This window comes from Hippocampus bargibanti, linkage group LG16 (genome assembly GCF_051943395.1).
Source record: "Hippocampus bargibanti isolate YZ-2025 linkage group LG16, ASM5194339v1, whole genome shotgun sequence".
NCBI classification, from domain to species: domain Eukaryota; kingdom Metazoa; phylum Chordata; class Actinopteri; order Syngnathiformes; family Syngnathidae; genus Hippocampus; species Hippocampus bargibanti.
Genome location: NC_142749.1, coordinates 297,376 through 311,964, shown reverse-complemented (window position 1 = coordinate 311,964; position 14,589 = coordinate 297,376). Strand labels below are relative to the sequence as shown.

Sequence of the window (14,589 nt, the reverse complement as noted above, 5' to 3'; positions counted from 1 at the left end):
GACTGAGATATTCATGACACACAGTTTCCCTTCATTACTCACAACAATTATGATTTTAATAATCTCAACCATATGGGTCTGTCTGGTTTTTGTATGAGACGGTGGCTTCATCAGTTGCAACTTTTCAAGTTACTGATGATTTGATCGTGTCACAGAATCACGTTTTTTTAGATACTTATGGGAGCTGTACTAAAAAAATTGACAATTGCAGAAGATTTGCAAGCATCAAAAAACATCAGCACTTTTGCCTCTTCCATTGCATCGATCCAGGCGAATAATATATGCATGATGCATGCTGATGCATGAAGATGATCACGTTTTACTATTTTTTGCAGAGCAGTGTAGGATGGTGAATGTTGCATAAGTAGCCGCACCTTGTCAGTCATACTGATAAATGCATGACAACTCCCACCTATGGACACTGAGGCCCTCATTACCATGATTACTGTGGTGCTGTCTTGTATCTTCTCCAAAGCATACGCTTGCACTTTGTTTTATTTTTCTTACAGCTAAAATAGATTCATATAGAGGTGATGGAAAGGCTACATTGTCAATGAGCTGATAACCAACCACAATCAAAATCCATGAAGAGGGAGGGACATTGATGGCAAAATCTACATGAAAACCCTGTCATGCACCCCGTAAACTAATATGATAAACTGTCCACTAATCAACCACTGTCCTTCAAAAGGTTAAGGTCTGTGCTAGTGCATGATTGGCAAATGCAAAAATGTGATTGTGCATTTCAGATTTCTATTCTTGCAGTTATTACTGACCTTCAGTTGAGTGAGGACCAACTGTATTGAAGCTCTTTGCTGCCCCTCTCTGTCCCTCGCTTTACAGTACAACCTGGTGCATGAACACTTGAATTGGGTCAAACGACCTTGTGATGGATTTTCTAGGGGGTACCCATGTGTCTTCCCAGCCTCCCAATTTTCTCAAGTTTATCAAAGACTGAAAACTGTCCTCAAATATGTCTGGTACATCTGTGTGAATGCTTGCTAGTGCTTTGCAAATGATTGGAGACCAATCCAGGGTGTCATCTCAGCCAGCCCCCAATGACTCGCAACAAATGTGATATGAAAAACGAGTTAATGGATTGTTTTTTTGACAGACATGTATTTCCTGAGGCACCCAATACTCATGAATATTCTGCCAAATGAAAGTCATTGATTGCAACTCATTTTGCCAGCATGTCAATGTAATACAGTGAGACCTCAGCTTACGAACACCTTACCTTACAAACTTTTCGGTTTACAAACGTCAACTTTATGAAAATTAAACCTTGAAATAAGCACTAATTTTCGCGATACACACCCACCACGGCTGGCGTAGTGATTTTCCGATCTGGCGCAGTGATCTTTGGCAGAAGCACACGACCGAACAGGGCTCCAGCCGGCGTACCTTTCCACACCCCCTCTCTCTGAATTCATACGTCGATCGCCTCCGAGGAGTTTTTTGCAGATAATTTTACGATTAGGAAATGAATGCAAGATGATCCCCGAATAATCACCGTCGAGTACAAGAAGGAGATCATTGAGAAACACGAACGAGGTGTGCGTTTGTGGCGTCACATATACACCGCGGCTGTCATGTGAATCTCAGCCTGACACATCTCTCACGCTGTGTGTCACTTTCCTGAGAGTAACTTTCTACGACCATTCTACAAATAAAGAGCCCGGTACCGTTCACCATTGCTACCATCCTTCGCCTAAAAGCTTTACACAAAGGCGTTATTTAGTCGATGCTTTCACATGACTAATGACACCGAAATTGTCACGTGCGAGTTGACAGCTGGGGCGGGGCCGCCGCTCGCGACCTCCGCCAGCCGCAGAAGACACTTCAATTTCATTTCATTTCAACGAGTCGCTGTCACCTCACTAGTGACGTGATTGCGACCCCTTGCTGTGTCTTGTGCTTTTAGGTGCAAATGTACTGCCAATTGAGGCCCACTAGTATTATTCCTGCAATGTTGATAAAGTCTTTTTTTTAGAATTTGTTGAGTCTCCCCAACGTACTGCTCCTTACAATTTTCATTCTTACAATGTATCGAATAAACTACATTACTTTGTTAAGTTATGACAAAAGTATCGTCCACATATCTAAACCAGTGTCTAGGTTTTGTCCCCGGGAAGGATGTGAGGGCCTGTTTCTCCATCTCTTCCATGTACAGATTAGCCACTACGGGTGAAACTGGTGAGCCCATAGCACAACCATGAATTTGTTTGTCAAATCTCTCCCTAAATTGAAAATACGTAGTATTAAGGCAGATTTCCAACAATTGGCAGATGTGGTCCGGTTTAAGTTTGGTTCTTTCATGCAGAGAAATGTCTGACAGCAGTCTCGTCCTCACCACTGAGACTGCTGCTGGGGTTGGGACAGATGTAAAGAGAAGTCACATCGTAAGATGCCAATGTTTCCTCAGGTTCCAATATGAGGTCTTTGATCCTCTCTACAAACCCTGTGGTGTTCTCTACGTGATATTCTGTGTTACCAACCAACAGAGCCAAGATAGTTTTTAAATATTTGGCTACATTGTATGTAGAGGAGCCAATGCTACAAACAATGGACTGAGGGGGAACACTTCTTTATGTATTTTTGGCAGGCCATAGATACATGTCGTGGCATCTCCCGGGTATAATCTAAAATACATCTGTTTGTCTATATGTTTACCTTTCTCTAACTTTATGAGACACTCAATCATTTCTTTCTTGTATCTATTGGAAGGGTCCCTTTTTAGTTGCTCATAAGTGTTAGAATCACTGATTTATTTTGTCTTCATAATCCAATGTGTTGAGAAGCACTGTGCATCTGCCCTTGTCTGCTGGCAAAATAGTAATATTTTTGTCTTTTTGTAGAGTAGTTAACGCCTTTCTCTCTTCTAATGTTATGTTGGACGGAGGTAGTTTAGCACTACAGGAATGTAGGAACAATCAGTGGGGCCACAGGGAGTGGTCCTCTGCTCCCCCCAACCCGAGAGTAGGTTGGGGGCTGTGTCCGGCGCCGCCATGTCTGGACATTAGGGATATATAAATAGAGCCGATACGACCAGTAAGACTTTAGTTCGCTGACGAAGCCTCTTGGATAGGATGCGAAACGTCCGACACCTTCAAAAAAGTATAGATGATGACTGAAGACATAAAATGAAATACATAAAATATTTACATAAAATATTGACATAAAATGTTTACATAAAAATACATAGTTCCTTTACAGATAAAGAAAACTAGCTAATAACCATGGAATAATGCAAAGCAGTTCTTGTGATGATTCAAACAAAGATTTACATTGCATTTTTTTGCTGTAAATATTAGTTTTCACCGAGCATGTGCCATGCTTGCACCAGTTGCAGTTCTTTGCAATATATGGAACATGAGCTATGTTGTCAAACCGAATACTGTATCATCAGCGGGAAAAGAACCTCAATGTCTTTTAGCTGTGGTTCAGCTGAACAATCGACTGAGCCTCACTGTGCCACAACACCAGATTTTTCTTGTTGCCAAATGTTGGAGTAAGGGGATAGATGTAAACCAATTATCAAAATACAATCGATGATTCTTTCCTGGTTGGATGTTTTGAGCCAAATGGAGCACAACATTTGAGGTCACTTTCAGATCGGGAACCTTGGAGTCACTGACTGGATCTATCGTTCCTGTATATGGAATGCATACGTGTAGCCATCATAACCTGCCAGCACAAACAACTTGAACCCCCAGTTCATTGGTTTATTTGGTAGATACTGCTTGAGTGTAAATCTACCTTCATAGAGTACAATTTGTTCATCAATTGACAAACGCTGTGACTTGGGTAATTCTTGAAACTTTTATCATTGGCCTTACTTTGTGCAAGGGATCATAATTTGGGCTTCCCCGAGTTCCTTGTTTTGTGTTGTCTGCTATATGCAAGTTCTTTTTTATAATTTCGAAGCGATCCCTTGACATACAGTACATTCTGCAGCATAATCAGTTAGTGGAGATAGCTTTCAAGCCCAAAGCACCCGAGTGTTTGGTCATTTTGAGATTGAGAAACAATATATCAATCCCAGCCACTTCTCAAGCTCTTCTTTGGCGAGACACAGGGGCTTATTGATGTTATTTTGCATTGCATAGAATTTCAACTGTTCAACAATAATATCCATTTTTTCATCGAAAATCCTTTGAAAATATTTGAATAGTGATAGAAGTTCATCAATGCAACAGTCACGACTGTGTCCGATGCCAAAATGTCTTCATCAACATGGTCATCTATTTCATTCTCATCAGGATCTGGAAATATATACAGTACATGGGTATTTTAGAAGAAAAAAAAACATATGGGCACAGCAACATTCAAAAAAGCAAAAACTATACCAAACTAACCATTTGATCTCAATGCTCTGATCTTACCGTGAAATGGGCGTCTCTTTCCTTACATTACATCACAAACAGAATCAAGTCAAATTACTGTATTTGAGATTGTGAAATGTACTATTTTGTCCACTAGGTGGCAACAAAACCTTACATAACACAAGTGGAAATGCAACCTATTACGTTCTTCAAAACAATCATTTCTACATTTTCTGATTACAAATTCTTTCTCTCAGATGATTTTACTTGACATGCCAATCTAATGTCCTCAAGGCCTTCAGAAGTAATTTTGCTGTCTTTGATTTGCCCCAAATAAAATATAGACTTTTAGCTTTTCCTGTATTTTTTTAATACAGTGTTAAATTTGTACCAGACATTATGATGAAAATGTTTTAAGTTTTCTAATTTCTGTTTAGGATATAACAAAAAAAAAACATATGGACCTCCGTTTCAATAATTATATTGAGAATGCAAAGCTACGAGGTACAGCTATTAGTGTAAAACGCACCATTCACTTCTAATTATTCGCATCGGGTACCCAGTCAGGATCAACAATATCATCATGAAACTAGCGTTAGCACGCCGAATGTTCCATCTTTTAGACACCACTTATTTTTAATATTTCTTGGTAAATAAATAAGTTAGCGTTAGTTTATGCATTTCAGTATCAAGGTAAACCTCTTCTGAGCTCATAAAATCTTCACAACATATACTTACGTGATATTTGATCCGTGACGAGAAGTAGAAGGAGCTTTGAAGATGCAGGAGCGCACGCACGTTGTGTTGCGCAAGAAGGAGACGATGTCACTGACGCTCTTAAAGGCATAGCTGCACATAACCTGTGTTAAAGGGACATGTAACTTGTACTGCATCAGTTCCAATCGAAACTTGAACTGCTACCTTTAATTTTTTCGATCTATAAGCACTTATCTTTAGTGTACCTAATATGACCCCATCGTCTGTAAAGGGTTAAGAGCCATCAATGACCATCACAAATGTAAATAAAGTGACTTTATTATAAAGTGTAGTGTATTTCTTTCATTACAATACAATAGCACATTTATTCTACACAGAATAAGGTATGTTGTGTGTAGCTTATTTTGTTGAAAATTATATTTTATGGAGACCTGGGAACAGATTATTCTCATTTTAATGGTTTCCTATGGCAAGAAAATGGGATACACACTTTTCACCTTACACACTCTGTCTGGGAACAAATTAAGTTCGTAAGCCAAGGTCTCACTGTACTTATTTAATGTAGCTTTTTATTTAATTATAATCTCATAATCTTCCATCCCTTTGCATGTAGGCATTTGGGCAGAGATCCTGATGCCCCAACCACATTTGGATGTGCTGAAGGGACAGATGGTGATCTTGAAGGCTTCGTATAATACAGTGCCTGGGAGTGACCTGAGCACACACACTATCCTCTGGAACCTTGTATCGAACAACACCCAGCTGGTAAGACATCAACTGGTCATGAATTTGGACCATAAATATATTAACACTTTAGTATTTTTCAGATGACTCCAAATGTATTTATTACAGTTTTGGACTCAAATTATTTGACCCTTTCATACAATACCAATAATGATAACCCGCTGCATGACAACATGACCGCAGTCCCTGTAAAGGGTTAACTTTTCATTAAGAGCAGTTCCTGATCGGATTGCTATTTAAGGTCATAATTGTGTTCACTTCATGCTTTGAACCGTTAAAGAGACATGTTTTAATGTGAAATGCAGGAATTGCCATTCAAGATAAACAGGACATTATGGGAATTTGGTTTTGATAGCAGCTTATTCATAGTTTGATGGGAATTAAAATGTTTTCCACGTTGAAATATAGTACAACGTATAAGGCAATGATTATCAACCAGTGTGTTGTGACGTGTCGTGGGAATTTATCCAATGTCACATACTATGGACAAAACAAATATTTATTCACGTCCAAAAATAGATTATCATTTGCCAAAGTTGCCGATGACAGAGCAGAGGATGAGCATGATAACATCATCCCGTATTACCAAAATAAAAGTGTATACATCCATCCATCCATTTTCCGTACCGCTTATTCCTCATTAGGGGCGCGGGGGTTGCTGGAGCCTATCCCAGCCGTCTTTGGGCATAAGGCTGGGGGCATTAGTTGCCATTAGTTGAATTAGTTGTCAGCCAATCGCAGGGAACACAATGACAAACAATCAGTCACTCTCACACTCAATTCGAAGTGTTCAATCTGCAATTGATGAGTGTTCCTCATCAATTGTATTCTCTTTAGATGGATTCCTAGATTTTTACAGAACGTGTCTCAAGGAGCTCTGGGTTGTACATCTTGGAAGTTGTGATCTTGCAACAGCAACAGATGCAGGCACACACACCCGAAACATCATTAATAGCTGGTTCCCTTGCTTGTCTTTTCTCTTCAAATTGTACAGATGGCTTGTGCGGGTTATTTGTGGAGCCTGATTGGTGAGATATTGTAACCTTGCAGTCTACACTCTGCCTATCAAGAAAGTTGAAACAAGTCCAAATGTCACTGTTTTCTATCCACTTTCTCACCTTTTCACTTTTTTTTGTTCACGTGCTCTCCCCTCCTCCTCTTCACTCCTCCTACTCCTCACTGCTGCGTGTGTCCTGCTGCATGTGCCCCCTCCCCCCTCTACCACGGATCTTGACCAATCACGTGCGGCTTTAAAAAAAAGTCGGCTGCCATTTCCAGCTCTTTGTTAGCAGCTGGCTCTCTTCGTTCACTTCATTGATCCAGCTCCAAGAACCGACTCGTTCGTGAACGACACATCACTCATTGTGGCGCTCCGTGTGTTTCCCGAAAAATAGTTTGTATGCCAAGATTATATTCTCGCGAATTGAACGTTCTCAGGCGAAAGGTTTGTTAGCTAAAGCGTTCGTAAGCCAAGGTATCACTGTATATTCATCATTGCAGTATTTCTGTTGAAAATGAGATCTGTCTCTGTTTTTGCAAATGTATTCCGGTTTCCTCCCACATTCTGAAAACATACATGGCAGTCATTCTAAATTGTCTCCCGGCATTGTTCGAGTTCAAATCATGTGTGCAGTTTGCATGTTCTCCCCGGCCTGCGTGTATAAATAAACGGAGTAAATTCAATATGGGGCGGCCTGGTCGTCAAGTGGTTCACACGCCGGCGTCGCAGTGCAGAGGTCATGAGTTCAAGACCCCCCCGGTCTGACCTCCCAATGTGCAGTTTGCATATTCTCCCGGATCTCGCATAGGTTTAATCCGGGTCCTCCGGTTTCCTCCCACATTCCAAAAACATACATGGCAGGCTAATTGAACATTGAAATTGTTCCGAGGTATGAGTGTGGGAGTGAATGGTTGTTTTTTTTTTTACATGCCCTGTGATTGGGGGCAACCAATTCATGGTGTTCCCCGCCTCGTGCCCGAAGGAGGATGGGATAGCTTCGTAAACCAAGGTATCACTGTACTCGCAATAATGAAAAAATATTTAGCAGTTTTTACCTTTTCATTAAAAAGAAAGAAAAATAATAACCAACTATGTACTTGATCATTTGCGAAGAAAAAAACAATAATGAAGATTAAGCGGTACAGAAAATGGACGAATGGGTATTTTACACTTGCTCTAATCAGCCTGCTTGATTATGTGGCAGAGTTGGCGAAATACTTCACAACACACGTTTGGATGACATCAGAGAATGTTCCTGACTTTGACCAAATCATTGAGAAATAGTCATCTATCATCTCTCTCCTTTCTTCTTTAGATAATCTCTTACACGAAAGGCTCCATCAGTGTGGGGAGTTCCCAGTTTATGGGCAGAGTTGGGTTCACCTCTAGCATGCCCTCTAGTGACGTGTCACTGTACATCAACAAGACCCAGGAGTCCGATTCTGGACGTTACCTCTGCCAAGTCATCATCCCGGACAACCCCGGCCTCACTGCCGAGCTCAGCCTGGATGTCAGAGGTAAGAAGTGTTTTGTAGTTGTACGAAATCAACAATTGAAAGATCTCTGCCCTTCTCCTCTCAGTGCCCCCATCCGTTCCTAAGTGCACTTTATCAGGGAAACCGGTGCCGAAAGGAAATGTGACTCTGAGCTGCAAGTCCAGCAGTGGGAAGCCGATTCCATTGTATAAGTGGAGGCGAGCCAGTCCGTCCTCTGAGTTCTTCTTCTCACCCATGCTCAGTGAGTGCATCCCACGTCAACTCTCCGACATGATTTAGATCGGAAAACTAATTCAAAACAAAAGCAGTGTGTGGTTTATTGACATATCTACTATGACATTTGTTTCATACCACCCTGGATATAGAAATCTCCCATCAGTCAGAATACAGTCAAACCTCGGGTTTCAAATGTCTTGCTTCTCGACTAATTCGCTTTTCGACCCAACATTTTTTCATGCCTGGGTTTACTACCGAAAATCGGTTCTCGACCAAACTGAGCGCATTACTCGACTCCACTCCGCTTCCTCGTGTCGCATCTCATTATGATCGACGCAATATCCTCGTGTAACGTTCCATTGTGAGCAGCCGTGTTTGTGTTGTTCAATCACAATAAAATAAAAAAGCGGACGTTGATTGATTATAATGGGAAATGTTTTGACCAAATCGGTTTTCCAACAGGTGTCTGGAATGGATGATGGTCGAAAAACGCGGTTTGACTGTTGTTAACTGCTCTTCAGATTTCAACCTTCTCATTGTTATTCTTTCTTTTAAAAAAAACAGCTCAATGACATTCAGTTCCATATTTTTATGGTAGCTTGAGCAATTAGCATTTTGGTATGATGTATAAGTGTACATTCATTCTTTCTTGATAAATGACATTTTAGATGAGAAGACAGGCACTCTGAAGCTGAGTAACTTGAGCAGTAACATGTCAGGGAAGTACGTGTGCACTGCCAGCAATACAGCCGGATCTGAAAGCTGTTTCATCAACCTGGAAGTTTCTGCCTGTATGTACAAACAACACAACGCTGACCCTCATCATCATCATCATCATCATCATCATCATGAGATCAGAGAGAAAAATAAATGACTGCTAGTTGCTTTTCACTCCTGTGTTAACTCATTCGCTGCTATTCCCGTATTAATTGAAGAATCGAAAAGCCTGACGTGGAGCGCCATTCCCAATTTGGTTAGGGTTGTGGTTTTTCTTGCGGGGAGGGGGTGCCGATAAAGGGCCGGTCGGACGTCTGGCAATGTTTTTCCCTCCCAACAGCGGGCAACGTGTTTGCCCAGCTTTGTCCAGCTGCCCCAATTTCAATGTCAGATAACTCCAGAGCCATATAACTGAGGAATGAGCTCTTTTCTTCTGATGAAAGAAGAGAGTCTAAAGTTTCTGACGCTGCATTGAATGTTTATGTAGTCCTAAAATGGATATTATATTCTGTGGGTCCTGGAATTGGAGTCAGTGAAAATGACAAAAACCCTGGCACTGGAGTGGACACATTTTTGCACATCATCTGGCAGTGGATGATTAAAGAGACTTGAATTCTTCCATTTTTCATCCACACTAAATAATTCAAAGACGTGTGCCTTCTGATCCAATGCGCTGTCTATATGGATCAATACTTTGATTTCTTTGACATAGTATTGAAATGTTATCTAAAGCAATTTTTTTACAGTTGCAGTGGCCTCAGCCGTCTGTCCAACCGACCCCCCAATCCAACAGAGAGCACATTATTCTAAAGTAGTATAGTAAATGCCAAAACCCTTCTAATGGGTTCTTTCAAGCGCCATGATTTCTTTGTGTGTATTACACACACCCAAGACATGCATTTGAAATGTTTGGTGTTGTTGCGTGCTATAACTTTCTCGGCAGCCAATAAAGTTGGGGTGATTGTCGGCGCCACGGTTGGCACGGTGGTTGGCGTCCTCTGCCTGACACTCATCTGCGTGTTTTTCCTCAAGAAGAGACAACGGGATCACGAAGACGACATGGCAAATGAAATCAAGTAAGTTGGCTCATTCTACGTCTCAGACAAACAAACAAAATGAGCAAATCTTGAACCCGTGTCCGTTAGTTTGCCTGAAACCAGTCTTGAATTGGATTCCCATCCAAACACAAACAATCAAAGTCTTGCACTTGATATTGAAGCAGCCAAAAAAAATCACGTTGCTGCACTTTAAAATGAAGCGCGCGTGAGTCTGTGATAGCGTCCGTTTGGAATGTGTGAATAAATCTAAGTTCCTGAGACAACAGAACTGGTAGAGTCAAGCAAACTTTCATTGACACACCAATGTCTCGTTCCACAATTCAGAGAAGACGCTCAGGCTCCCAAACGTGTGTCCTGGGCTAAAAGTGGAATGGCTTCGGACATCATCTCCAAAAACGGCACCTTGTCCTCCATCGCTTCCAGCCCGCAACACAGAGAGCCCGCACACCAACAAAACCACCACTTGCAGCAGTACCCTCGGCGCGCTCCATCCGACACGGCCTCAATCGTCACAGCCACCGGTAGCGCAGCCGGTTACCGTCCATCGCGCCATCAAGGAACAACCACCCCAACGCACTTCACCTTCAACACTACAAACAGCCTCCCGCGTGACCAGCTCTCCTCTTCGGAACCCGATGCCAACGGAGGCTCTCAACCAAGACCGGAGCGGTATACCCAGCTGCCTCGGGCCCAGATGCTCCCACAGACCTATAGTCATCCTCAGTTACAGATTCAGGCCACGCCGCCTCCGCCGCCACTTCCCGCCTCCAATATCGCCCGCGTGGGCGGGGTGCCTATTATGGTGCCTGCGCAGGCCCAGGCTGGATCTCTTGTCTAGCAATAGAGCCATGACATGCTAAGCTATGCTGTTAACTGTGGGGAGGGGAAAAGAGCTCCCCTTTATGCTCCTGGGAGGGTTCTCCAGGAGAATTCAATTCGTTAAACTTTTCACTTTTCACTTCAGTGTTTAATCTTTTCTACCTTACATTTTTTGCTTTTTTTATGTCATTCAATCTTAACAGCTTTTTTTAGCGTTTGCGCTTTCATTGGCCATCTTATTTATTAATTTTTTTATCCTTTATCATAAATAAAACACTTTCCGACTTAGCACATTCATAAACAGCACTATTTAGGGTCAATGTAACTTGACGCTTGGTCAACTTTGTTTTTCCGTCACTTTTTAGCTCCGGCTGTGTCACCTGCAATTGGATTGGATTTGCCTTTATTAGTCTTGCAGTGGAGAAATTTACATTTCACAGCAGCAAAGCAATAAAAGGAATGAAAGTAGAAAAACAAAATACATGAGCTGCTGGAAAGGCAGCCACTCTCGCGGCGCCGTCTTGAAGTCAAAAGAACAACAAAGACAATATGACAACACAAAGACAGAGAGGCATTCATTCTTTAGCACTTTCTGTACCCTCTTTGTGACATGAAGCAGTTCTAGATGAAAGAGGAGAGGATCAAAGCATCGTTTCACCAGTGGATCAGGGACATCACGGTGGAAATTGTGGAGTGTTACTTTCCTAATAAGGCACATTTGTGCTGTAGATGTGCATTTGTTCATGGAAAAAAGATATAGTCAGAACCTAAAGAAGCAACTTCATTAAAAAAAAAAGAAAAATCAGTACCGACAAAAGCTTTTGGCATTAAAATGCTTATTTTGCATTGCAGCAAAATTGTAAAAACAAAATCTGATCACCCGCAATATAATTTCAAAAATATTGTAGTTAAAATACTACACAACATTAAGTTGAACTGATTGAAGTTGCAAGCAGCACAATACATTTAAATTTGGTATGTATTTATTATATTTTTTTGTTTTTAGTGTGAGAATGGTGTGATATCTGCAATACTTTGCAGATATACACTTAGATTATGTGTTAAGTTATTTCTGCCTTGAACACTGGATACTCAACCAAAGAAAAACAGTCTGCATACTTTTCAGTCTTTGGGCTTGTTCAGATTGGTATAAAAGAATGGAATTTTGACTTTAGAAAAAAATAATAATAATTCAACATGTACAGACAGTATGATGTAAATCAATCTGAGATGCTGTATCGTCATCACACTGGAAAATCATAATTGTTCTGCTACTGTCTGATTGAAGATCAAGAAAAGCCATCACATGAACTGAAAGGGGCATTTGACAAAGCCTTCCAAAAGTGAAACGTTGGATCTCAAATCTGTGAAAAATGAAAAGAAGACATAGTTTATACCGCTTACAATCAAGGTCGGTGTTTGAAATGTTGAATTATGAATAGAATTAATTTCAAATATCTCTGAAGGTATTTTTTCCAGATAGAATTCATTATAATGTGCAGCACATATGAACGAACACTTTTTATATACTATTTGTTTTATTTTTCGAAGTGCTATGAACTAAGAGGGACAACAAAAAAGTGGCCAAATGCGTTTCTTTCTACGGGTGGTCCCTGTGTCCGACAGATGTGCATATGTATCCTCTATAATCAATGTTTATATAAATGCTTTGTATCTTATTTTCAATTAAAAATGATACGAGGGGCGTCAGTGTATTTACTTGATGACCTTGCAGCCTATCAGTTTTTTTTTTCCAACTGACCTCCGACTCCTGGCTGCTTTTCTTGATTTTTTCCATTCGACAACACCCTTCACATATCTCAAGAGCTGTCCTGAAGCAATAATACCACATCAATGGCCAAAAAAAGCCCACCAGCGCCTGAAGTTTTTCTGCAAACTGAAGAGAGCAAGAATGCTGACCCCTGCCATCACACAGGCATTCTATAGAATCAGCATTTCATAGTCCCGCAATCTTGGTTATAGATTCACCGTTGAGAGCATCTTGACCAGCTGCATCTCCGTGCGGTATGGCGCTTGCACCATGTCCTGCCAAACAAATCTGCAGTGATTGTGAGATCAGCGGAGATCCTTCGTGTTTTTCTTCCCCCACTCGTGGACGTTTGTCTGACCGAACAAGCCATCCAGATCGCAGGTGACCGCAGCGCCGTCCACCTCACATCCTCTTGGTTGTCGGGGAGGAGACTGCACTATCTCTGTGCTATAACCAGCAGGCTCAAGAACAGTTCATTCCACCAGGCAGTCAGGAGACTCAAATCCCTCAAATGACTCAAAAGTGAGTGTGCGCGTGCGTGTCTGTACAAAGATGAAAATTGTGGCTTCGATTAAAAAGCTATTTATCTCAAATTACAACCACACATTATTCAGTTTATGGAAGTCAATTCACCAGAGTTTCAGCTATTTCTGTCAATGTTTAGTCCATTTATTGTCACGGTTAGCAAGGTGGTGATGGCGGCTGTGGATCCCAAAAAGCAGACAGGAGGGATCAGCAGGTTGTATTTGAGAAATTGTATTAAAATAAAGACAACTGGAACAAAATCTAAAACATCAAAATCATCTGAACAGAAAAAATACAAAGATCAAAGAATAACCAAGAGTAAAATTTTGTCTGCCAAGATGAAACAAACACGTGCACAGCATACAATGCAATGAATGCACTGCACAATGCAATGACCCGACCCCGAATGGTCGTGCCGGGAGTCCTTTTGACTGCCACTGATTGGAACGACCAACACCTGCGCGGCTGCAGGCACGGCCGACAGCGCTACCTGTTGGTCGCCAATCAGAACGTAGCAATCTGCCACTGATCGGGACGACCAGCACCTGTGCAGTTGCAGGTGGGGCCGACAGCGCCACCCGTTGGTCGCCAACCAGATCATGACATTTATGGCTTTCAAAGATGTGTTCCAAATGTCCACCGTTTCGTTGCAAGCAAACCTGTACTCGCCTGGTAATGTTGTCAATCACTTTACACGGTCCTCTTTCGGGAGAAAACATTGCTGCAGTGAGGGACTCACATCTTTTTGGTTCACCCTCCCGAAAGCGAAGTGTGTAAAAGTGATTGACAACTTTGTCAGACGAGTAGAAGTTTGCTTGCATCGAAATGGTGCACATTTGGAACACATCTTGGGAAGGCCATAAATTGACTAAAAATTGATAGAAATAGCTGAAACTCTGGTGAATGGTCTTCCACGCTGAATAATGTGTGGCTGTAATTTGAAATAAATAGCTTTTGAAATCAAAGCCACAATTGAAACTTTTCATGGGTACTCATCTTTTTGGGTCACCCTGTATCAAACAATTATTGTATGTCGATACATCTCTCTCTCTCTCTCTCTCTCTCTCTCTCTCTCTCTCTCTCTCTCTCTCTCTCTCTCTCTCTCTCTCTCTCTCTCTCTCTCTCTCTCTCTCTCTCTCTCTCTCTCTATATATATATATATATATATATATATATATATAAAAACTGTCGCCTGTCAACT

General features: G+C 41.4%; 1 protein-coding gene across 1 annotated transcript in view; it reads left to right on the top strand.

Annotated features, from left to right (window-relative positions):
* Positions 1-12,797, top strand: part of esama (endothelial cell adhesion molecule a) — an 80,533-nt gene extending 67,736 nt beyond the window's left edge. Inside the window, exons 2-7 of the mRNA XM_089016537.1 lie at positions 5,656-5,807; positions 8,102-8,303; positions 8,368-8,523; positions 9,167-9,289; positions 10,159-10,291; positions 10,598-12,797. Coding sequence (XP_088872663.1) covers positions 5,656-5,807; positions 8,102-8,303; positions 8,368-8,523; positions 9,167-9,289; positions 10,159-10,291; positions 10,598-11,111 — 1,280 coding nt within the window. The 3' untranslated portion in view covers positions 11,112-12,797. The remainder of the gene's footprint in view (positions 1-5,655; positions 5,808-8,101; positions 8,304-8,367; positions 8,524-9,166; positions 9,290-10,158; positions 10,292-10,597) is intronic.
* The last annotated feature ends 1,792 nt before the right edge of the window (positions 12,798-14,589 follow it).